The 26,374-nt window shown below is 44.3% G+C and overlaps 1 protein-coding gene across 3 annotated transcripts; it reads left to right on the forward strand.

Moving 5' to 3' along the window:
* Positions 1-221: 221 nt before the first annotated feature.
* Positions 222-25,596, forward strand: LOC109870598 (monocarboxylate transporter 4). Of its 3 annotated transcripts, none has more exons than XM_020461171.2 (7): positions 222-517; positions 14,535-14,813; positions 20,893-21,036; positions 21,123-21,259; positions 21,455-21,922; positions 23,364-23,544; positions 24,707-25,596. In XM_020461171.2, the coding sequence occupies exons 2-7, from the start codon at positions 14,591-14,593 to the stop codon at positions 24,961-24,963; spliced, it is 1,410 nt and encodes a 469-aa protein (XP_020316760.1). In that variant the 5' UTR covers positions 222-517; positions 14,535-14,590; the 3' UTR covers positions 24,964-25,596. The 3 variants fall into 3 exon arrangements, with proteins under 3 accessions (XP_020316760.1, XP_020316761.1, XP_031660373.1); XM_020461172.2 differs by having other exon boundaries at positions 385-530; XM_031804513.1 differs by lacking the exon at positions 222-517 and adding an exon at positions 10,094-10,508.
* The last annotated feature ends 778 nt before the right edge of the window (positions 25,597-26,374 follow it).

A 26,374-nucleotide genomic window follows, 5' to 3' on the forward strand; every position in this document is an offset into this window, starting at 1 on the left:
GAATGTATTGTGCCGTTGTGATGCAATGATGCTGTCGGACTGATCGAGGCATGAGCAGCAGCTACATAGGCAGCAAAGTGGGCAGTAGCTACATAAAACAAATATAATAATAATCGTTTTTTTAATTGCATGCGCAGAAATCTTTTTCCGACTAGCACTTGAACGCTGCAATATGCAGCGTTCAAAACAACTGGGAACTCGGAATTAGACATTTCTGACCTCAGTGCGTTCAAAAAAACAGGGAACTCGGAAAAAAACTAGTTCCGACTGGGAAAAATGTGTTTTAACGGTCATCCAACTTGGAATTCCAACTCCGGAATTTGGGCCTCTTTCTAGAGCTCATGGCGTCATTATTTGACCTTGTATATATGTCCGTGTTCCCAGTTGTTTTGAACGTGGCATTAGTCACCGCAAATGGGTTTCCAGAAAATCGCAGCCGTGCCGAAATAAATACTCACATGAGGAGGCGTGAACGCATGGTCCAGACCAGAAGACGTTACAGACAAAGCTTCGTCAGGTAAGAACAACAGGTAAAAAAAATTTTTACATTGGCATGATTAAAGTGTCATACCCGTTGATAATTTTGGGAGACAGCTGTAATTTACGCACCTCTTTGTTGCTTTATTATTCACAAACTCCCATGGGATAATGCTGCTTGTACACTAGCCTGAGATCAAATGTGCCTTTGCGTGGTTTCAATTAAATAGCCTGTCGGCTATACTCATGGGCAGAGAAGCACGCCGAGTTGTGTTTCCATGGAAATTAACTTCCTAAAGGCTATAGTTTAGGTTACGACATTGACTGGAAATACATATTAATAACATGTATTTGTGTCTGCCTGCAAATTGTCCCCTTTCCTATCAAAGTTATGAAAGACTATTTCGAGACTGTTTTGTAGACTTCCTCTGTCGCAATATTCACAAACGCTAATAGCCTAATACTTGCTGATGTATGTTCTGTAGCCTACCTTCTATTTAGTTGGGAATGCGAGATCAAGTGTGCTTACGTGTGGTCTCAATTAAATGGCATAGATTATATGGCGGAGAAGCATGGCGCAGTTGTCTTTAACTTCCTATATGATAGGCTATGTAAAGGAATATTGATAACACATGTATTTTACTCTGCTTACAAATTGGCCTGCTCCCCAAAATTACATTATCCCCTAACTGCGCTTTCAAACTACGTCAACCCTATTGGCTGATATAGCTCAAAAATACTGCTTAATATAACGTGTCACGTGAGAATCTGTAAAAGGGGGGTTTGAGCCCTGATGCTAAAATCTGAACCCTGCTTACAGTAGGGTTTTGGAAGCATAAGGAATAAGCGGAAGAGGAATACCTATGTAAGAATGCTGTTTATTGACTATAGCTCAGTATTCAACACCATAGTACCCTCCAAGCTCATTATTAAGCTCAAGGTCCTGGGTCTGAACCCCACCCTGTGCAACTGGGTCCTGGACTTCCTGATGGGCCACCCCCAGGTGGTGAAGGTAGGAAACATCACTTCCACTCTGCTGAACCTCAACACTTGGACACCACAAGGGTGCTTGCTCAGCCCCATCCTGTACTCTCTGTTCACCCATGACTGCGTGGCCAAGCACGCCTCCAACTCAATCATCAAGTTTGCAGACGACACAACAGTAGGCTTGATTACCAATGATGACGAGACAGCCTACAGGGAGGAGGTGAGGGGCTCTGACAGTGGTGTTTGGAAACAACCTCTCACTCAATGTCATTAAAGGAGATGATTGTGGACTTCAGCAAACAGCAGAGGGTGCACCCCCCTTATCTTCATTGACGGGACTGCAGTGGAGTAGGTGGTACGCTTCAAGTTCCTTGGTGTACACATCACTGACAAACTGAAATGGACCACCCATACAGTATGGTGAAGGTGCATCAGAGCCTCTTCAACCTCAGAAGGCAAAAGAAATTTGGCTTGTCACCTAAAACCCTCACAAATTTTTAGATGCACAATTGAAAGCATCCTGTCGGGCTGTACTGCCCGCAACCGCAAGGTTCTCCAGAGGGGAGTGTGGTCTGCCCAACGCATTACCGGGGGCAAACTTCCCGCCCTCCAGGATACCTACAGCACCCAATGTCACAGGAAGGCCAAAAAGATCATCAAGGACATCAACCACCTGAGCCACTGCCTGTTCATCCCGCTATCATCCAGAAGGCGAGGTCAGTAGCGGTGCATCAAAGCTGGGACCGAGAGACTGAAACAGCTTCTCTCTCAAGGCCATCAGACTGTTAAAATAGCCATCACTAATATTACACACTGACTCGATCTCTGGCCACTTTAATAATTCAAAATTGGATGTAATAAATGTGTCACTTTAAACTATGCCACTTTATATAATGTCTACATACACTGCTCATCTGTATATACTGTACTCTATACCATCTACTGCATCTTGCCTATGCCGTTTGGCCATCGCTCATCCATATATATTATGTACATATTCTTATTTATTCCTTTACACGTGTGTGTGTATAAGGTAGTTGTTGTTAGATATTACTGCAGGGTCAGAACTAGAAGCACAAGTATTTCGTTACACTCGCATTAACATCTGCTGTTGAGCCTTCACCACGCTGTCTGTTTGGGTGGACCATTTCAGTTTGTCCGTGACGTGTACACCGATAAATTTCAAACTTTCCACCCTCTCCACTACTGTCCCGTCGATGTGGCTAGGGGGGTGCTCCCTCTGCTGTTTCCTGAAGTCCACGATCATCTCCTTTTGTTTTGTTGACGTTGAGTGTGAGGTTATTTTCCTGACACCACACTCCGAGGGCCCTCCCCTCCTCCCTGTAGACCATCTTGTCGCTGTTGGTAATCAAGCCTACCACTGTAGTGTCGTCTGCAAACTTGATGATTGAGTTGGAGGCGTGTATGGGTGAACATGGAGTACAGGAGAGGGCTGAGAACGCACCCTTGTGGGGCCCCAGTGTTGCCCCAGTACCCTCACCACCTAGGGGCGGCCCATCAGGAAGTCCAGGACCCAGTTGCACAGGGTGGGGTCGAGACACAGGGTCTCGAGCTTGATGACGAGTTTGGAGGGTACTATGGTGTTCAATGCTGAGCTGTAGTTGATGAACAGCCTTCTTACATGGGTATTCCTCTTGTCCAGATGGGTTAGGGCAGTGTGATTGCGTCATCTGTGGACCTATTGGGGCGGTAAGCAAATTGGAGTGGGTCTAGGGTGTCAGGTAGAGTGGAGGTGATATGATCCTTGACTAGTCTCTCAATGCACTTTATGATGACAGCGGTGAGTGCTATGGGGTGGTAGTCATTTAGCTCAGTTACCTTCGCTTTCTTGAGAACAGAAACAATGGTGGCCCTCTTGAAGCATGTGGGAACAGCAGACTGGGATAAGGATTGATTGAATATGTCTGTAAACACACCAGCCAGCTGGTCTGCTCATGCTCTGAGGACGTGGCCTGTGCAGGCAGCCCTGCGAGGGTTAACATGTTTAAATGCTTTACTCATGTTGGCTGCGGTGAAGGGAGAGCCTGCAGATTTTGGTAGCGGACTGTGTCGTTGGCACTGTATTGTCTTCAAAGCGAGCAAAGTTTAGTTTGTCTGGGAGCAGGACATTGTGGTCGGTGACGGGGCTGGTTTTCTTTCTAACAAACTAGTTTTGGCAAGTCGGTTAGGACATCTACTTTGTGCATGACAGAAGTAATTTTTCCAACAATTTGTTTAGACAGATTATTTCACTTATAATTCACTAATCATTCCAGTGGGTCAGAAGTTTACATGTGATAAGTTGACTCTGCCTTTAAACAGCTTGGAAAATTCCAGAAAATTATGTCATGGCTTTAGAAGCTTCTGATCGGCTAATTGACATCATTTGAGTCAATTGGAGGTGTACCTGAGGATGTATTTCTAGGCCTACCATCAAACTCAGTGCCTTTTTGCTTGACTTCATGGGAATATCAAAAGAAATCAGCCAAGACCTCAGGAAAAAAAAGTGTAGACCTCCAAGTCTGGTTCATCATTGGGAGCAATATCCAAACGCCTGAAGGTACCACGTTCATCTGTACAAACAATAGTACGCAAGTATAAACATCATGGGACCGCTCAGGAAGGAGACGTTTTCTGTCTCCTAGAGATGAACGTACTTTGGTGCAAAAAGTGTAAATCAATCCCAGAACAACAGCAAAGGACCTTGTGAAGAGGCTGGGGGAAACGGGTACAAAAGTATCTATATCCACAGTAAAACGAGTCTGTTATCGACAACCTGAAAGGCCGCTCAGCAACGAAGAAGCCACTGCTCCAAAACCGCCATAATAAAGCCAGACTACGGGTTGCAACTGCACATGGGAACAAAGATCATACTTTTTGGAGGAATGTCCTCTGGTCTGATGAAACAAAAATAGAACTGTTTGGCCATAATGACCATTGTTATGTTTTGGAGGAAAAAGGGGGAGGCTTGCAAGCCAAAGAACAACATCCCAACCATGAAGCACGGCGGTGGCAGCGTCATGTTGTGGGGGTGCTTTTCTGCAGGAGAGACTGGTGTACTTTACAAAATAGATGGCATCATGAGGAAGCAAAATGATGTGGATATATTGAAACAACACCTCAAGACATCAGTCAGGAAGTTAACCTCACTAGGGTAGGGGGCACTATTTTTCACCTCCGGATTAAAAGCGTGCTCAAAGTAAACTTCCTGTTTCTCAGGCCCAGAAGCTAGGATATGCATATAATTGGTAGATTTGGATAGAAAATACTAAAGTTTCCAACTGTTACAATGTCTGTGTATAACAACTGATATGGCAGGTGAATGGGTCTTCCAAATGGACATTGACCTCAAACATACAAAGTTGTGGCAAAAGGAGTGGCCATCACAAAGTCCTGACCTCAATCCCATAGAAAATTTGTGGGCAGACCTGAAAAAGCGTGTGATCTAGGAGGCCTACAAACCTGACTCGGTTACACCAGCTCTGTAAGGAGGAATGGCCCAAAATTCACCCAACTTATTGTGGGAAGCTACCTGAAACGTTTGACCCAAGTTAAACAATTCAATGGCAATGCTACCAAATACTAATTGAGTGTATGTGAACTTCTGACTTACTGGGAATGTGATGAAAGAACACTGAAATAAGTCACTACCATTATTCTGACATTTCACATCCTTAGGATTACCACTTTATTTTAACTGACCTAAGACAGGGAATTTTTACTATCATTTAAATGTCAGGGATTGTGAAACTGGGTTTAAATGTATTAGGCTAAGGTGAATGTTAACTTCTGACTTCAACTCTGTCAATACATTGCATTCAATGCTAAAAGATAAGTATCAAGTTATTGTCTGAGTCTTTCAACAATATTCCCATTGCAGCTTTATCACCACTTTTTGCTGTGTGTCTGTCCTGAGATGGAAAATGTCCGGGTCTTATTTTAGGAGAGCTGATAGCCGGGGCTTGCGGAATGCTGCATTGTGCGTGAGTGGTCGGGGCACACTGCTATAGAGGGGTGAGGCAAGTGGAGAAGTATGTGTGTTTGCCTGTTGGTTGGGAGTCAGGCGGCTACACATGACACAGGAGTAGTTCATACGGTAGACATGCATGCTTGCACACCTCTCGTTCCAATTCAGAGTTACAGGCACTTGGCTACAGCTACAGATGCAATGCTTTGAAATGTGATGACTACTTTTGAGTAGTCTTTATTCTTTTTACGAATTCTGCAGTGTTGCTGGCACAAAAAAGGCTTGCTGAATGTGTTAGTGGCAAAATCTAGTCATAGGTTGTAGATATTAAAGAGTTCTTACTGCCAGTTTTCTGACAACTCTTCTGCACTGGATCTCAATCTGACCTCAGCTGTTATAGATGCAAATTTGTTCATATAACAACCCTTTCTGATGTTAATGCACAATAAAGTCCATTCTGAAAAGCATCTATCAGTATTTTGTATCTTCAGTGAGGAAGTACCCACTCATTCAGATGTGACATGCACAATTATGAGTGCTGGTCATGAGTGCACTATGATCACTCTGACAACGTCTCTGACAGATCTGTTCACCACGCCACTAAAATATTGTGGGGAGTACAAGGATACCTGTGTGCTGCATTTTGTTTTTCCACACTCACAAGTTGAAATTGACCCAGGAAGTATTGGCTGGGCCAGAGGGAGATGGGAAAGGCTTCCAAAGGCATGGCAAATCGCTCCAATTCTGACGAGACACCCCCAACCCCTCACACCAATAGAAAATCCACAAACCAGCAGAGCGCAGCACAGCTCTGGGGCCTGTACACTCCGCCCCCTGCATCTGTTTCCTGGTCTTCCACATTACCTGTTGGGGCAGGCAAACATTTCAATTTACTAGGCAGTCCCTTCACCTGTTTGCTAAGCTTTACCTAGGGCCTCTAACATATAGGTCCAGAGTCAGCCTCAACCCTAAGCCTGTACAACATCCACCAAGGACAGAAAACAAAGAACAGAAAACAAACTGTGGCTAGGTCAAGTTCCTGTTGAGGACAACGAGCACGTAGATGAGCTTCCCTGAGGTGGTTTCTGACAGTCTGTGCAGTTGTACAAATCCAGTTTCATCAGCTCTCCGGGTTGTTGGTCTCAGACGATCCCGCAGGTGAAGAAGCCAGATTTTGAGGTCCTGGGCTGGTGTGGTTACACATGGTCTGCAGTAGAGCACTGCCAAAGACTCTAAAATGATGTTGGTAGAGAAATTAACATTAAATTCTCTGGCAGAAACTCTGGTGGACATTTCTGTAGTCAGCATGCAAATGGCATTGTGTTGTGTGACCAAACTGCAAATGTTAGTGTCCTTTTATTGTCCCCCAGCACAAGGTGCACCTGTGTAATGATCATGCTGTTTTAATTCGTTTCTTGATATTCAACACCTGTCAGGTGGATGGATTGTATTGGCAAAGAGGAAGGTTCACTAACAGGGATGTAAACAAATGTGTGCACACAATTTGAGAGAAATAAGCTTTTTTTTGTGCGTATGGAACATTTTTGGGATCTTTTTATTTCTGCTCATGAGACATGGGACCAACACATTGCAGGGGGGGGGGGGGGGGGGGTCTTTTCTGCAGGGTGAGCGCACTGGACAGGATTTCTCCCTTGTGTTGATTTACTGTTGACTCTTTGGTGCAGACAAGCTGTCCCCTCTCTCAGAAAGCATCACCTTATCCACATACATGCGTAAAAGCAAACTCTCCTATATCATGCTGTGTGAGAAGAGAGCAGAGGAGACGCACTCAAAGCACTAACTCGGCAGACCTTCTCAAGGACATTAAACTCTGGGCAAATATGGAGCCATGCACTTAGCCAATATCTGCAGCCTTTTTATTAGTGTCCTATAAAAATAGGAACGTATACAGTACGTAACTATTTACCAGAGGTTGTCATAGTTGCTACACAAAATTGTTACCCCAAATGAATGCATGGGACCAGACTGCTACAATAAGACATTGAACCTTACAGAAAATCTTAAATGATCTTACCTAAATGACATGGGGCCAGATAATATTTCTGATATCTAGCCTAACAAATTAATGATTGTGTAATTGGGTGATTCTCATAACCTTTAAAGTGTTTTTACATTTATTTATTTTTGTATGTCTTTAGCAAATTGAGTTACAAAACCATGATGCATCTGCAGAAATCAACTATCATTCTGAGGACTAAGATGTCTAGTTTTTGGGAAAGTTCAATTAAAATACTTTTTACATTGTTGCCTGAAATGTTGTACATCCCAAATTCTCATTACCGAAAATCGTCCGGATTAAATTCAGGTCATTTTAAGCAATTGTATTTTTTTCCCCAACCTAATTTATTTGATTAAAAGATTGTCCATAAGTGGTATACTAGTTGAAGTTTACATTGTACGTAATAAATATTATAGTTTAAAGTCTGTGGACGTGTCTCATTACCAAAACACTTTCAAGTTCCAGTTTGTAAATGGTTTTATTCACCCATGATGCATCATCTAGAGGAGTAATCTTTAGATGAGCACAAGTTAGGTTAATTTATTTGCATACCCTGATGTGATCCTCTCTTCTCTATTATTGCTGACTTAAGTACACATCACATCAAACTAATAGTGAAACGCTTACTTACGGGCCCTTCCCAACAATTCAGAGAATGAAAATAGAGATAATAGAAAAGTAAAACATGTTATATATATATATATATATATATTCAATTATTAACAGTAACTTGGCTATATATGAGGTACCAGGTCGACGTGAAGGAGTAAGAGGTAATTGAGGTACCTTTTAGAAAGTATTCACACCCCCTTATTCTACATTATGTTAGACTGAATTCAGCCTTTTATATACACTGCTCAAAAAAATAAAGGGAACACTTAAACAACACAATGTAACTCCAAGTCAATCACACTTCAGTGAAATCAAACTGTCCACTTAGGAAGCAACACTGATTGACAATAAATGTCCCATGCTGTTGTGTAAATGGAATAGACAACAGGTGGAAATTATAGGCAATTAGCAAGACACCCCCAATAAAGGAGTGGTTCTGCAGGTGGTGACCACAGACCACTTCTCAGTTCCTATGCTTCCTGGCTGATGTTTTGGTCACTTTTGAATGCTGGCGTTGCTTTCACTCTCGTGGTAGCATGAGACGGAGTCTACAACCCACACAAGTGGCTTAGGTAGTGCAGCTCATCCAGGATGGCAAGCTGTGGCAAGAAGGTTTGCTGTGTCTGTCAGCGTAGTGTCCAGAGCATGGAGGCGCTACCAGGAGACAGGCCAGTACATCAGGAGACGTGTAGGAGGGCAACACCCAGCAGCAGGACCGCTACCTCCGCATTTGTGCAAGGAGGAGCAGGAGGAGCACTGCCAGAGCCTTGCAAAATGACCTCCAGCAGGCCACAAATGTGCATGTGTCTGCTCAAACGGTCAGAAACAGACTCCATGAGGGTGGTAATGAGGGCCCGACGTCCACAGGTGGGGGTTGTGCTTACAGCACAACACCATGCAGGACGTTTGGCATTTGCCAGAGAACACCAAGATTGGCAAATTCGCCACTGGCGCCCTGTGCTCTTCACAGATGAAAGCAGATTCACACTGAGCACATGTGACAGACGTTACAGTCTGGAGATGCCATGGAGAACATTCTGCTGCCTGCAACATCCTCCAGCATGACCGGTTTGGCGGTGGCTCAGTCATGGTGTGGGATGGCATTTCTTTGGGGGGCCGCACAGCCCTCCATGTGCTCGCCAGAGGTAGCCTGACTGCCATTAGGTACCGAGATGAGATCCTCAGACCCCTTGTGAGACCATATGCTGGTGCGGTTGGCCCTGGGTTCCTCCTAATGTAAGACAATGCTAGACCTCATGTGGCTAGAGTGTGTCAGCAGTTCCTGCAAGAGGAAGGCATTGACGCTATGGACTGGCCCGCCCGTTCCCCAGACCTGAATCCAATTGAGCACATCTGGGACATCATGTCTTGCTCCATCCACCAACGCCACGTTGCACCACAGACTGTCCAGAAGTTGGCGGATGCTTTAGTCCAGGTGTGGGAGGAGATCCCTCAGGAGACCATCCGCCACCTCATCAGGAGCATGCCCAGGCATGTTAAGGAGGTCATACAGGCACGTGGAGGCCACACACACTCTACTGAGCCTCATTTTAACTTGTTTTAAGGACATTACATCAAAGTTGGATCAGCCTGTAGTGTGGTTTTCCACTTTAATTTTGTGTGACAAATCCAGACCTCCATGGGTTGATAAATTTGATTTCAATTGATAATTTGATTTTGTTGTCAGCACATTCAACTATGTAAAGAAGTATTTAAGAATATTTCATTCATTCAGATCTAGGATGTTATTTTAGTTTTGCTTTTATTTTTTGAGCAGTGTATTAAAAAATCTCACCCATCTGCACACACACAATGACGGTGAAAACATGTTTTAATTTTTTTTGATTGAAAATTAAATGCAGATCTCAATACTCACCCGTGGGCTCAGGTGCATCCAATTTTGGTTGATCATCCTTGATGTCACTACAACTGGATTGGAATCCACCTGTGACCAATTTAAATTGTTTGGACATGATTTAGAAAGACACCTGTCTATATAAGGTCCCACAGTTGACAGTGCTTGTCAGCACAAACTATACCATGAATTCCAAGGAACTGTCTGTATATCTCAGATGGAATTGTGATGAGGCATATATCTGGGAAAGGGTATAAAACTATTTTTAGAGTTGAAAGTTTCAGAGAACACAGTGGTGTCCATTGGGAAATTGAAAAAATATGGAACACAGGCTCTGCCTAGAGCTGTCCGTCTGACCAAATTGAGCAACCGGGCAAGAAGGACCTTGGTCAGGGAGGTGACCAAGAACCATATGACCACTCTGACAGAACTACAGAGTTTCTTGGCTGAGATAGGAGAACCTGCAAGAAAGACAAGTCTCTACAGCGCTTCACCAATCTGGGCTTTACGGTAGAGTACCCAGAAGAAGCCACTCCTGTGAAAAAGCACATGACCGCACGCCTGGAGTATGCAGAAAGACCGATCATAAGGTAGATTCTGTGGTCTGATGAGCCAAAAATTTAACTATTTAGCCTGAATGCAAAGCACTATGGCTGGCTATAACAAGGCACAACTAATCACCTGTAACACCATCTCTACTGTGAAGCATGGTGGTGGCAGCTTCAGGCTATGGGAGTGCTTTTCAGGGGCAGGGACTGGGAGTCTGGAAAGGATAGATGGCACAATGAATGGAGGCAAATATGAGATCCTGCTTCAGAGTGCAAACGATCTTAGACTGGGGCAAAGATTTATGTTCCAACAGGACAATGACCTCAAGCAGCATACAGCTTAAGCAATGCTAGAATGGCTTCAGAACAAGAATGTGAAAATCCTTAACTTCACTAGGGTAGGGGGCAGCATTTGGAATTTTGGATGAAAAGTGTGCCCAGAGGCTAATATATGCATATTATTAGTAGTATTGTATAGAAAACATTCTGAAGTTTCTAAAACTGTTTGAATGATGTCTGAGTATAACAGAACTCATATGGCAGGTGAAAACCTGGGAAGAATCCAACCAGGAAGTGGGAAATCTGATGTTTGTAGTTTTTCAAGTGATTGCCTATCTAATATACTGTGTCTATGGTGTCAGGTGGCACTTCCTAAGGCTTCCACTATATGTCAACAGTCGTTAGAACTTTGTTTCAGGCTTCTACTGTGAATGGGGAGCGAATATGAGCTGTTTGAATCAGGGGTCTGGCTGAAAGCCATTAGTTTTGTCACGTGCGGCTGTGAGCGCAAGCTTCTGTTCCTTTTTCATTTCTAAAGACAAAGGAATTGTCCGGTTGGAATATTATTGAAGATTTATGATAACTGTAATAAAACTTAGACTTTTCGTCTAGACTTTATGCTCGCGGCTTGTGCATTTTGATTACTGGACTAAACACGCGAACAAAAGGGTATTTGGGCATAAATGATGGACTTTATCGAGCAAAACAAACATTTGTCTAACATGGAGACCTGGGAGTGCCATCAGATGAAGATCAGTGAAGGTAAGTGATTAATTTTTAACTCTCTTTCTGACTTTTGAGACACCTCTCCTTGGTAGGAAAATGGCTGTATGGTTTTCTGTGGCTAGGCGCTGACCTTACATAATCTTACATCGCAGTTTGCTTTCGCCATAGTCTTTTTGAAATCTGACACATCGGTTGCATTAAGGAGAAGTTTATCTTTTAAATGTATGTTAAACATTGATCTATACAAGTGTTTATGATGAGTATTTCTGTAATTTGATGTGGCTCTCTGCACTCTCACTGGATGTTTGTTTGAGACGATGCATTTCTGAACAACGTGCCAATGTAAACCGATTCTTGGATATAAATATGAAATTTATCAAACAAAACATGCATGTATTGTGTAACATGAAGTCCTATGAGTGCCATCTGATGAAGATCATCAAATGTTAGTGATTAATTTAATAGCTATTTCTGACTTGTGAGCCCTCTCCTTGGCTGGAAAATGGCTGTATGGTTTTCGGTGACTAGGCGCTGACCTAACAAAATCGCATGGTGTGCTTTCGCAGTAAAGCCTTTATGAAATCGGACACTGTGGTTGGATTTACAAGTGGTTTATCTTTAAAATGGTGTATACTACTTGTATGTTTGAGGGATTTCTGTTTTTGAATTTGGCGCCCTGCAATTTCACTGGCTGTTTTCGAGGTGGGACGCTACTGTCCCACTTGTACCAGAGAGGTTAAGTTGCCAAAGCCCAAATTTGAATCCCATTGAAAATCCGTGAAAAGATTTGAAGATTGCGTCTCACTCAAAAGAATTTGAGGAAATCTGCAAGGAAGAATGGAATAAAATCCAGATGTGCAAAGTTGATACAGACGACTCAAGGAACTTGGACACTTGGACACCGAGGAACTTGAAACTTTCAACCTGCTCCACTAAAGCCCTGTCGATGTGATTCGAGCCCCACAGTGGAGGTGTCTTAATACCCTTAACCTAGCGGTCAAACAGGAAAATGTTTCCAATTGTTTTTTTCCACCATGCATTTTTCCCATAGGGGATTTTAGAACTTAAAATAAGGGCTGTGTTTTTGTGTAGGCTTACCCTGGCATGACGTATTGATAATCGTGTAAGTCTCTCTCGGACAAGGTGACTTTAATCAATAGTTTCGGCTCTATTTACTCTAATTTGAAATGCTAATCAGCATCCAAGTAGACATTATGCAAGACTACAAATTCCTGCAAGCTCCTGCACGTCCTCTTTAGCTGACACCGTTGCTAAAAGGTTACATTTTTTTTAAACTTACCCAAGACATTTCACAGAATTGTCACTTTAATTAAATGTAGCCAATGTATTCATAACTACATTTAGTAAACATAAGTTTAATCCAAAGATTCTTACCTTTGCCTTGATTCGTCAGTCTCCTCCAGAGCAACATGGCATTTGTAGTTCTGTATGATAGCCACATTAGCAGCTCATTGCATTTCATTTTTGGGGGGTAAATACAGGCAAATATATCTATCAAAACGTCACGCCAAGGTAAGCCTACACGAAACGCAGCCTTTATTTTAAGTGTTTCTAAAATGACCTTTGGTGGGGACACAATTATGCTGGAAAAATGATTGGATTCCCCTGTTTTGACTGCTTTGGTTTTAGGGTATTATGACTCATTCTGGTACTGCAAACTTAATGATGGTGTTGAAGTCGTGCGTGGCCACGCAGTCGTGGGTGAATCCGACCACAGGAGGGGACTAAGCACGCACCCCTGAGGGCCCGCTGTGTTGAAGTTCAGCGTAGTGGATGTGTTACGTAAACTCAACACCTGGGGGGCGTCCCATCAGGAAGTTCAGGATCCAGTTGTAGGAGGTGTTCAGTCCCAGAGTTCTTAGCTTGGAGGGTACTAGGGTGTTGAACGCTGAGCTGTAGTCAATGAACAGCATTCTCACGTACTGTAGGTGTTCCTTTTTGTCCAGATGGGAAAGGGCAGTGTGGAGTGCGATTGAGATTGTGTAATCTGTTGGGGCGATATACAAATTGGAGTGGGTCCAGGGTGTTGACGTGAGCCATGACCAGCCTTTCAAAGCATTTCATGGCTACAGATGAGTGCTACGGTCATTTAGACATATTATCTTGGCATTGTTCTTGGGTACAGACTGGGTCAGGGATTTGCTAAATGGAGGGTGAGGGAGAGCTGTGTGTGTGGAGTAAAGGTGGTGGGGATTTTAATAATATTTTTAACTTTAGTTGCGAAGGTGACATGCTGATAGAAATGAGGTAAAACAGATTTCAGTTTTCCTGCATTAAAATCACTGGTAAAACCAGAGCGCTGCCTCTTGATGATGAGCATTTTATTTATGCTTATGGCCCTATACAGCTTGTTGAGTGCAGTCTTAGTTACACTTACTGCCAGCATCGGTTTGTGGTGGTAAATGGACAGCTACAAAAATATAAAGAAATTTGTGTGGTCTACAGTTTATCATGAGGTATTCTAACTCAGGCGAGCAGAACCTCAAGACTTTCATAATATTAGAGATTGCGCACCAGCTGTTAAGCAACACACACTACCCACTTTGAGCTTACCTGACGGTGCAGTTCTGTCCTGCCGATGCATAGAAGAAAAACGCTAGAATATTGTCCTTGTTCATCCAAGTTTACGACAAACACAGGATATTACAGTTCTTCAGGTCCTGTTGATAGAATAGTCTCCAACAGAGCTCGTACAGTTTTCTCCAGTGATTCTACATTCATCAATAGAAGAGCGGGTAGAGGCGGATTATTTACTCGCCACCGTAGTTTCACCGGGGTACTAGGATGTCGGTCTCGTTCCTTTCTGAGTGTGTAGTATTGGGACCTGGTCCGGGGTGAGCAGTATGTCCTATACCGCAGACTCATTGCAGTAGAAATCTTCGTCCAGAAGCTCTTTTCGGTCATAGGAAACAACATACATTATGTACTAAAAAAGTTAAGATCGGTGCCAAAAAACACACAAAATGGAAGAATTGGCCGCAATATATTCCACCGCCATTCTTTAAAAAAATCATTCCTCCCTTGTTTCTTTTTCTCTCTCAGTTCTGACCCAAGTTGACGGAACAGACGGTTGAGGGAATCTCCTAGCAGAGAGGATCATGGGAGGAGCCGTGGTAGATGATGAGCCTAGTGATGTCAAGGCACCAGACGGAGGGTGGGGCTGGGCAGTGCTCGCCGGGGGGTTCGTCATCACTGGGTTCTCCTACGCCTTCCCCAAGGCCGTCAGTGTGTTCTTCAAGGAGTTGATCAGGGAGTTCGGAGTGGGATACAGCGACTGTGCATGGATTTCTTCTATACTGTTGGCCATGCTCTACGGCACAGGTACGAATATATATATATATATATATATATATCTCACACACACACACAGGAATTTGTAAGTATATCCAACAGAAGTGTTTTCTCGATGATGAGCCAGTACAAGGAAAAAGTGCAGGAGATTAGAGAAAGTGTCAGATCTGGGCGTTACTACCTCCGGAGTCTACACAATTTAGGCAGGACCTTTTTATTAATAATTGTATCTTTATTTTACCAGGTAAGTCTCATTGAGATTAAAAATATATTTTACAAGGGAGACCTGGCCAAAATAGCAGCACACAAAGTTGAAGATATATATTTACAACATAAAGCACACAATTATCACATTAAGCAGGAGGTTAGGTGCATCTAGGGGCCAAACCATTGATGGCCCCCCACTAACTGACCTAGCACACACCCCCGCAGCCCCCAGATAGCATATGTGACTCACCATTTGGATTTGGTCTCATGTAGCAACAGTTGAAATAGAGCTACAAATGTTATATCATACACTGCATTTTTGAGGAACAATGGGAAAGTAATGGTCAAAATTAGAAATGTGAACACATCATAAGCCATTAGATTTTTTAAAAATGTATGTACAGGAAATGAGCTTTTAGATTTGCTTCTTTATTTTTTTATCAGCATCAATCAGGAATGAGTAGGGTCAGCTATACCGTAAGGACCCCTTCATGTCCTCATTACATGTAGTGCAACAATGGCCTGTAAAGTTCTCTATTTTAAAAGATTTAAACCAACAATATTGGAATCACCATGGCCTCAACCATTAACTGTCAACTTATCTTCCTGATAGATTAAGTTAAAATATGTTACATTTAATTACGTTTAAGAATCATTAAGCAACTGAGGGAAAAACAAAATTGCTATTGTGTACACCACTTGAAGAAAGTGTCATTTGTGTCTAACGTCAACTCCGTCAGTGCTGAAAGATCTGAGAATTGTTTTTTATTGGGGATTTTCAAATGATTGTATTGAGCTGTCTTATGTATCCTAACCAGTCAGGCTTCAAGACTGGTCACTCAACCAAGACTGCTCTCCTCTGTCACGGAGGCTCTCTGCACTGCTAAAGCTGACTCTCTCTGTTCCACGTTCTCTCACTAGTGGTGGTCTATCTCCACTTCTCTCCATACACCAAATCACTCGTCTCTCATAGCTTCACATGGTCTCTCCTATTGTTGCTATGCTCATGACACCCTTTTCTCCTTCCCCTCTTCTGACACCCATTTGGCAACACACATCTCTGCGTGCCTGGCAGGTGTTGGGCCGACATATCAGCTTGGATGTCGGCCCACCACCTCAAGCTCATCCTCGACAAAACAGAGCTGGTCTTCCTCCCAGGGAAGGCCTGCCTGCTCCATGACCTCCATCACAATTGACAACTACCGGTGTCCCCCTCCCAGAGTGCAAAGAACCTTGTTGTGACCCTGGACAACATACCTGTCATTCTCTGCAAACATCAAAGCAGTGACTCTCTCCTGCAGGTTCATGCTCTACAACATCTGTAGACTTGGACCTTATCTGACACAGGAAGCAGCGAGGTCCTAATCCAGGCACTTGTCATCTCCAATCTGGACTACTGCATCTCTCTGTTGGCTGGGCTCCCTGCTTGTGCCATCATACCCCTGCAACTTATCCAGAATGCAGCAAGCTGCTTGGTGTTCAACTTTCCCAAGTTCTCCCATGTCCTCCTACGGAGCAGCAAGAGGTACTGCCCCTCCCTACTTTCAGTCTATGCTCAAACACTACACCCCATATTCTACCATGCCCAGAAACCTGCTCCTCTTATTCTCTGTCCCCAACGCTCTAGGCGACCAGTTTTGATAGCCTTTAGCCGCACCCTCATACTACTCCTTCTCTGTTCCGCGGGTGATGTGGAGGTAAACCCAGGCCCTGCATGTCCCCAGGCACCCTCATTTGTTGACTTCTGTGATCGAAAAAGCCTTGGTTTCATGCATGTCAACATCAGAAGCCTCCTCCCTAAGTTTGTCTTACTCACTGCTTTAGCACACTCTGCTAACCCTGATGTCCTTGCTGTGTCTGAATCCTGGCTCAGGAAGGCCACCAAAAATTCAGAGATTTCCATACCCAACTATAACATCTTCCGTCAAGATAGAACTGCCAAAGGGGGAGGAGTTAGCCTGCAAAGTAATGTCATACTTTCCAGGTCCATACCCAAACAGTTCGAACTACTAATTTTGAAAATTACTCTCTCCAGAAATAAGTCTCTCACTGTTGCCGCCTGCTACCGACCCCCCTCAGCTCCCAGCTGTGCCCTGGACACCATTTGTGAATTGATCGCCCCCCATCTAGCTTCAGAGTTTGTTCTGTTAGGTGACCTAAACTGGGATATGCTTAACACCCCGCCAGTCCTACAATCTAAGCTAGATGCCCTCAATCTCACACAAATCATCAAGGAACCCACCAGGTACAACCCTAACTCTGTAAACAAGGGCACCCTCATAGACGTCATCCTGACCAACTGGCCCTCCAAATACACCTCCGCTGTCTTCAACCAGGATCTCAGCGATCACTGCCTCATTGCCTGTATCCGCTACGGAGCCGCAGTCAAACGACCACCCCTCATCACTGTCAAACGCTCCCTAAAACACTTCTGTGAGCAGGCCTTTCTAATTGACCTGGCCCGGGTATCCTGGAAGGACATTGACCTCATCCCGTCAGTTGAGGATGCCTGGTCATTCTTTAAAAGTAACTTCCTCACCATTTTAGATAAGCATGCTCCGTTAAAAAAATGCAGAACTAAGAACAGATACAGCCCTTGGTTCACCCCAGACCTGACTGCCCTCGACCAGCACAAAAACATCCTGTGGCGGACTGCAATAGCATCGAATATTCCCCGTGATATGCAACTGTTCAGGGAAGTCCGGAACCAAAACACGCAGTCAGTCAGGAAAGCTAAGGCCAGCTTCTTCAGGCAGAAGTTTGCATCCTGTAGCTCCAACTCCAAAAAGTTCTGGGACACTGTGAAGTTCATGGAGAACGAGCACCTCCTCCCAGCTGCCCACTGCACTGAGGCTAGGTAACACGGTCACCACTGATAAATCCATGATTATCGAAAACTTCAATAAGCATTTCTCAACGGCTGGCCATGCCTTCCGCCTGGCTACTTCAACCTCGGCCAACAGCTCCGCCCCCCCCGCAGCTCCTCGCCCAAGCCTCTCCAGGTTCTCCTTTACCCAAATCCAGATAGCAGATGTTCTGAAAGAGCTGCAAAACCTGGACCCGTACAAATCAGCTGGGCTTGACAATCTGGACCCTCTATTTCTGAAACTATCTGCCACCATTGTCGCAACCCCTATTACCAGCCTGTTCAACCTCTCTTTCATCTCGTCTGAGATCCCCAAGGATTGGAAAGCTGCCGCAGTCATCCCCCTCTTCAAAGGGGGAGACACCCTGGACCCAAACTGTTACAGACCTATATCCATCCTGCCCTGCCTATCTAAGGTCTTCGAAAGCCAAGTCAACAAACAGGTCACTGACCATCTCGAATCCCACCGTACCTTCTCCGCTGTGCAATCTGGTTTCCGAGCCGGTCATGGGTGCACCTCAGCCACACTCAAGGTACTAAACGATATCATAACCGCCATCGATAAAAGACAGTACTGTGCAGCCGTCTTCATCGACCTTGCCAAGGCTTTCGACTCTGTCAATCACCATATTCTTATCGGCAGACTCAGTAGCCTCGGTTTTTCGGATGACTGCCTTGCCTGGTTCACCAATTACTTTGCTGACAGAGTTCAGTGTGTCAAATCGGAGGGCATGCTGTCCGGTCCTCTGGCAGTCTCTATGGGGGTGCCACAGGGTTCAATTCTCGGGCCGACTCTTTTCTCTGTGTATATCAATGATGTTGCTCTTGCTGCGGGCGATTCCCTGATCCACCTCTACGCAGACGACACCATTCTATATACTTTCGGCCCGTCTTTGGACACTGTGCTATCTAACCTCCAAACAAGCTTCAATGCCATACAACACTCCTTCCGTGGCCTCCAACTGCTCTTAAACGCTAGTAAAACCAAATGCATGCTTTTCAACCGGTCGCTGCCTGCACCTGCATGCCCGACTAGCATCACCACCCTGGATGGTTCCGACCTAGAATATGTGGACGTCTATAAGTACCTAGGTGTCTGGCTAGACTGCAAACTCTCCTTCCAGACTCATATCAAACATCTCCAATCGAAAATCAAATCAAGAGTCGGCTTTCTATTCCGCAACAAAGCCTCCTTCACTCAAGCCGCCAAGCTTACCCTAGTAAAACTGACTATCCTACCGATCCTCGACTTCGGCGATGTCATCTACAAAATGGCTTCCAACACTCTACTCAGCAAACTGGATGCAGTCTATCACAGTGCCATCCGTTTTGTCACTAAAGCACCTTATACCACCCACCACTGCGACTTGTATGCTCTAGTCGGCTGGCCCTCGCTACATATTCGTCGCCAGACCCACTGGCTCCAGGTCATCTACAAGTCTATGCTAGGTAAAGCTCCGCCTTATCTCAGCTCACTGGTCACGATGGCAACTCACCTCATTTGGCCGCCTTTCGTTCCAGTACTCTGCTGCCTGTGACTGGAACGAATTGCAAAAATCGCTGAAGTTGGAGACTTTTATCTCCCTCACCAACTTCAAACATCAGCTAACCGATCGCTGCAGCTGTACATAGTCTATTGATAAATAGCCCACCCTTTTCACCTACCTCATCCCCCATACTGTTTTTATTTATTTACTTTTCTGCACACCAATATCTCTACCTGTACATGACCATCTGATCATTTATCACTCCAGTGTTAATCTGCAAAATTGTAATTATTTGCCTACCTACCTCATGCCTTTTGCACACATTGTATATAGACCCCCCCCCTTTGTTTTCTACTGTGTTATTGACTTGTTAATTGTTTACTCCATGTGTAACTCTTTGTTGTATGCTCACACTGCTATGCTTTATCTTGGCCAGGTCGCAGTTGCAAATGAGAACTTGTTCTCAACTAGCCTACCTGGTTAAATAAAGGTGAAATAAAATAAAAAAATAAAACCCCAACCCGAATACTCTGACACCTCTGGTCTCTTGACAATCCCACCCTTATGGAAGGGCAGCTCCCACTCAGCCCAGTGAAATCTCTGTCCTGGCACCACAGTGGTGGAACTGCCCGTCTTTCAAAAACATCTGAAACTCTACCTCTTCAACCCAATGTGTGTTCTGTCCCCTATTTATTCAGCGCTGTTTTTTTTGTGGTTTTTTTGTGTAGAATTGAACAATTAATGCCTTTCTTAAATACTTGTTGGACAATAAAAATGCCTTTTTTATGGTATCTGAGTTGAGAGAAACCCAGTTAGTCTTTCAGGCATCCCTGAGCTATAAAACGGCACATTTGTCTCTCTGCACCATGGCACAAAAAATGATCTGAAATCCTGGTGGGGGGACCTTGCTTAGACCTGCGAGGCCCTGCGAAACTGCACTACGCCACTGCCCCTACTTCCTTTTCCACCATAGATTTTTATCATTAAAATCATTCAGAGTCGTGCTCCTGTAATTTCATGTCCTGTTGTAGCTCGTTCCAATTGGAAGGGTCAGAACTTTTTTTCAACTTTTTTAAAAAACCTGATTGTTCTGGCCTTATGCACAGTTCTGACTGTGTTTAACAGAAATAGTAAACAAACAATTGGACCAACTGGGGATATTTTTAGTCCCTATGAGGTCAAATGCTATTTATAGGGGGTTTAGGGTGAAGGTTAGAATTAGTGTTGGGATTAGAATTATGTTAGTTGGGTGCTAGGGTTTTTAATTTTACCTTTTATTTAACTAGGCAAGTCAGTTAAGAACAAATTCTTATTTTCAATGATGGCCTAGGAACAGTGGGTTAACTGCCTGTTCAGGGGTAGAATGACAGATTTGTACCTTGTCAGCTTGGGGGTTTGAACTTGCAACCTTCCGGTTACTAGTCCAACTCTCTAACCACTAGGCTACCCTGCCACCCCAACAGGCTAGGCTAGAAAATAGGATTTTGAATGGGACTGAATTGTCTGTCCCCACAAGGTTAGCTGTACAATACTCTGTGTGTGTGTGTAGGTCCACTGTGCAGTGTGCTGGTGAACAAGTTTGGGTGTCGGCCAGTGATGATGGTGGGAGGGCTCTTTGCCTCCTTGGGAATGGTCCTGGCCTCCTTGGCCACCAGTATCATACACATCTACATCTGTACTGGAGTTATAACAGGTTAGTAAATAAATACACACATCTACCTTTACTGGTGGGCGCACACACATACACACTTTAAAAACAGTTTGCCCCCTGTCTACCAGGTCTTGGCCTGGCGCTGAACTTCCAGCCGTCTCTGATCATGCTGAATCGTTACTTTAGTGAGAAGAGGCCTCTAGCTAATGGACTATCTGCTGCTGGGAGCCCTGTGGCCCTCTGCTGCCTCTCTCCTCTGGGACAGGTACTACACCTCTTCAGTCTTCCTATCTGCAGTTGTAGATCAGTATTATGATGTAGGGAGAAGCATATGAACACAATGAGCAACGTGTGCTACTCTGAAGGATTAACAACACAAAGGGGAAGTTGTATGCTGTGTTGGCGGCATATCAGAGTTACGGCTCATCATTCATGTTTTTCTTCATATTTCTCCCCAAAGGTGCTGCAGTACCACTATGGCTGGAGAGGCGGCTTCCTTATCCTGGGGGGCCTGCTGCTCAACTGCTGCGCCTGTGGGGCCCTGATGAGGCCCCTGGTGGGCCCCAAGAAACCCCAGGACCAGGAGTTGCAGGCTGTGGGCGAAGCAGAAAGAAAGCTCAAGCCTAAGAAAAAGCTCCTGGATTTTAGTGTATTTAAAGACAGAGGTTTCCTCATCTATGCCATAGCTGCGTCCATCATGGTACTGGGCCTTTTTGTGCCGCCCGTGTTTGTGGTGAGCTATGCCAAGGAGATGGGGAATGAAGACACCAAGTCTGCCCTCCTCCTCACCATCCTGGGGTTCATCGATATCTTCGCCCGCCCCACATGTGGGCTGATTGCGGGGATGAAGTGGGTCCGGCCTAGATGTGTGTATCTCTTCAGCTTCGCCATACTCTTTAATGGCATTACCGATGTGATCAGCTCACAGGTAAGTCTGGAATTTGTTTTTATTCATATTATTTGTATGGATGGATGTATTTCTATGGGATGTAAACGATACATAAACAGTATTTAAATCTGTTGTATCGTTATTACATTCCTGTATTGACACATAGTGTATGTGGAAACCTGCTTGTCGAACATATTATTCCACAATCATGAGTATTAATATGTATTTGGTCCCCCCTTTGCAGCAATAAGAGCCTCCACTCTTCTGGAAAGGCGTTACACTAGATTTTGGAACATTGTTGCCATGAGCATTAGTGAGGTTGTGCACTGATGTTGGGCGATTAGGCCTGGCTCACTGTCGGCGTGCCAATTCATCCCAAATGTGTTCAATGGGTTGAAGGTCAGGGCTCTATGCAGATCAGTCTAATTCTTCCACACCGATCTCGACAAACCATTTCTGTATGGATCTCGCTTTGTGCACGGCGGCATTGTAATACTGAACCCAAACTGTTGCCACGAAGTTGGAAGCACAGAATCATCTAGAATATCATTGTATGCTGTAGGGTTAAGCTTTCCCTTCAATGGAACTAAGGGGCCTGGCCCAAACCATGAAAAACAGCTCCAGACCATTTATTCCTTCTCCACCAAGCTTTGCAGTTGGCATTGCATTGGGGCAGATAGCATTCTTCTGGCATCCGCCAAACCCAGATTTGACTGTCGGACTGTCAGATGGTGAAGTGATTCATCATTCAAACATGTTTCCACTGCTCCAGAGTCCAGTGGTGGTGAGTTTTACACCACTCCAGCTGACACTTGGCATTGCATATGGTGATCTTGGGCTTATGTGCAGCTGCTCTGCCATGGAAACCCATTTCATGAAGCTTCCAACGAACAGTTCTTGTGCTGTCGTTGCTTCCAGAGGCAGTTTGGAACTCGGTAGTGAGTGTTGTAACTGAGGACAGATGATTTTTACAAGCTTCAGTACTCTGTGATCCTGTTCTGTGAGCTTGTGTGGCCTACCACTTTGTGGCTAAGACTTTGTTGCTCTTAGACATTTCCACTTCACAATAACAGCACTTACAGTTGACCAGGAAAGCTCTAGCAGGGCAGAAATTTGACAAACTGGAAAGGTGGCATCTTATGACTGTGCCATGTTGAAAATCACTGCTCTTCAGTAAGGCAATTCTACTGCCAATGTTTGTCTATGGAGATTGCATGGCTGTGTGCTCGATTTTATACACTTGTTAGCAACGAGTGTGGCTAAAATGGTCGAATCCACACATTTTTGAAGGGGTGTCCACATACTTTTGTGTGTGTATATATATATATATATATATATAGTGAACTCTGCAGCCTTCGAGACCCGGAGCTATTGTATCCATAGAATTTGAATGATTCAGTCATGGTTTGTCATCAGTCATTTCTCTGGTCATATTATGTTGTGAATTATATAACCAAGGGTGTTGCTTCTCTTTTGGCAGGCGACAGACTACCCTGGTCTGGTGGTGTTCTGTATCTTCTTCGGGCTCTCTTACGGGATGGTGGGGGCGCTGCAGTTCGAGGTTCTCATGGCCATCGTGGGCACAAAGAAGTTCTCCAGCGCTTTAGGGCTGGTGTTGCTCATGGAGGCTATCGCTGTGCTGGTGGGACCGCCTGGAGCAGGTCAGTACACAGGGAGAAGGATTGGGTTAGTGTTAGGATTAGGGTTATGGCTAGGGTTGGGGTTCAACCAGGCTGTGGATGTGAAGCTAGGGTTAGGGTTCAACCAGGCTGTGGACGTGAAGCTAGGGTTAGGGTTGAGCCATAATGTGGACGTGAAGCTAGGGTTAGGGTTGAGCCGGGGTGTGGATGTGAAGTTGGGGTTGAGCCGGGGTGTGGATGTGAAGTTGGGTTAAGGTTATGCTTACGCTTACCACAAGATCTACGCACATGTAAGATTTGGAGTGTCACAATGTTGTTTTTTCTAAAAGGCCTTGTAATACACTCTGGCATTTTACACTTTTTTGTTGTTTTTTACCACCTGAAAATTGAGACATGCAGTATCCTTTCTTCTGCAGCCATGGGGGCAGTGTTGTCACTTGCTTCCTAGATCTTATTGATTGGCTATTCATCAGTTGCCTATTTTGCATTGATAACAAAATAATCTCAGCGACTGTTCAAACAGTAAACCAAACAACAAGAATCCACCCAAAAAGGTGTTTTTGTTTAGAAGTAATAAATAGTGATTACACACTACTGTGAAATTGTAGAACCTGCTGTAGCCAACTAGCTAGCCATGTGCTTTTGTCTGCCTGACCAAAACATGACTTTCTATTTTCAGCTGATTATGGGACTGAATACACAAGCAGCATTTCAAACTGGGATACTGTTTTAGGTTTAACCAGCAAACATAAGAATATTTGCCAGGGCATAATTGTAAATTATAAATCTGATTAATTTCACATGAAGATGTGGGAAGCTAAAAAGGCTAGCTAGCTTGCTCTATTTTTTTGCCTCCAAGTTCAAGAGTTATGGATACTCTTTCGAAAAAAGATTGGTAAGAGTGCAGTGTAACTGCAGTATGCTACAAATAACTTCCCCTTTGTGTTGTTTTTACTGCAGTAATTTGGCAGTGTAACTGCAGTTAGAGTGCAGTCGACTGCAGTTTCAAAACTGCATTCTTTTGTAATGTTAGGGTTGAGCCGGGGTGTGGACATGACATTAGGGTTTTGAACGAAGTCTTCAAACAATCAAAGCCAGTATAGACATTTTAGCTGGTGATAAACTGTGTATGCCTTGAATGTATAACAGGTAATACTCTTCTCATACCTCTCCTCTCCTGTAGGTCGTCTGCTGGACGCCACACATAACTACATGTACGTGTTCCTGCTGGCTGGCTGTGAGGTCATTCTGGCCTCCATCGTCATCTGCATGGGCAACTTCCTGTGCATCAAGAAGAAGCCAGATGAGCCTGAGGCCCATCTAGAGAATGGAGCCCCCATAGAGATGGATAAGCTCAACAGCCTGCTGGAGGCGGAGGGAGGAGAGCATGAGAGGGCGCAGCCGGCGGGGGTGAGCGGTGGCGCCGCCGAGGCAAAATAGGGAGTGGAAAAGAATTGAGGGGTGGGAAACCCAGAGACAGCTCTGTGATGGAGAGAGAAGGGATATTTGTTAATTGATTTTTAGAGCGACTGACAAGCTTTTATTAAACACTACCAATAGGGACGAACATAAGAATACACACGCTGGCGGAGGGAGGGATGAAGAGAAGGATGGATTGCATTGTGCTGTACATGTGTTGTATGCTTTAATATACACAGCAAATTGGCCAGTGTTACCTAGTGTTTTTTCAGGGTAACATTTTTGTTTTGATTCTGGAGTAAAATTAACTCTAAGGGTTAAATTGACACTGAGTGGTGTAATAGAACCTCAGTGTCTGTTAATAACCGATGTTGTGAACCAAAACCACAGCCTTCATGTTTCCCAGCATGCTCAATGCAGGTGATTTAAAAAATAGATTTTTTTGCGGGGGGGGGGGGGGGGGTTGTACATTGATTAATGTTGTGCTACTCAAATATAAATTCCATACATTTTTCTAAACTAATCCAATGTGTTACTTGGATGTATTGCACACATTACTGAAATGGTTGTCCAGTTTAAATGCTTTCGATACGCTCATATTTTAGTCTTCCCAACCCTGGCAGTCATTCTGAATAAAAGTTGAGTGAATACAAATTCCTAATGTTGATGTTCCCACTCTGGCTGAATTCCAATTGGAATTACACATTAATCAACCCCAAAGCATGATGTTTCCACCCCCATGCTTCACAGTAGGTATGGTGTTCTTTGGATGCAACTCGGCATTCTTTGTTTTTACCAAAAAGTTTTATTTTGGTTTCATCTGACCATATGACATTCTCCCAATCTTCTTCTGGATCATCCAAATGCTCTCTAGCAAACTTCAGACGGGCCTGGACATGTGCTGGCTTAAGCAGGGGGACACGTCTGGCACTGCAGGATTTGAGTCCCTGGCGGCATAGTGTATTACTGATGTTAGGCTTTGTTACTTTGGTCCCAGCTCTCTGCAGGTCATTCACTAGGTCCCCCCGTGTGGTTCTGGGATTTTTGCTCACCGTTCTTGTGATCATTTTGACCCCACAGGGTGAGATCTTGCGTGGAGCCCCAGATCGAGGGAGATTATCAGTGGTCTTGTATGTCTTCCATTTCCTAACAATTGCTCCCACAGTTGATTTCTTCAAACCAAGCTGCTTACCTATTGCAGATTCAGTCTTCCCAGCCTGGTGCAGGTCTACAATTTTTGTTTCTGGTGTCCTCCTTTAAAGGTCTGTGAGAGCCAGAAATCTTGCTTGTTTGTAGGTGACCAAATACTTATTTTCCACCATAATTTGCAAATAAATTCATTAAAAATCCTACAATGTGATTTTCTGGATTTTTTTTTTTCCTTCTCATTTTGTCTGTCATAGTTGAAGTGTACCTATGATAATTACAGGCC

This window comes from Oncorhynchus kisutch, linkage group LG25, assembly GCF_002021735.2.
Source record: "Oncorhynchus kisutch isolate 150728-3 linkage group LG25, Okis_V2, whole genome shotgun sequence".
NCBI classification, from domain to species: domain Eukaryota; kingdom Metazoa; phylum Chordata; class Actinopteri; order Salmoniformes; family Salmonidae; genus Oncorhynchus; species Oncorhynchus kisutch.

Bases quoted from the DNA above. Each gene is read 5' to 3' on its own strand.
- LOC109870598 (XM_020461171.2), top strand. From the start codon at position 14,591: ATGGGAGGAGCCGTGGTAGATGATGAGCCTAGTGATGTCAAGGCACCA. The intron at 21,037-21,122 runs GTTAGTAAATAA...CCTGTCTACCAG, and splicing joins CTGTACTGGAGTTATAACAG to GTCTTGGCCTGGCGCTGAAC. The intron at 21,923-23,363 runs GTAAGTCTGGAA...CTCTTTTGGCAG, and splicing joins CCGATGTGATCAGCTCACAG to GCGACAGACTACCCTGGTCT.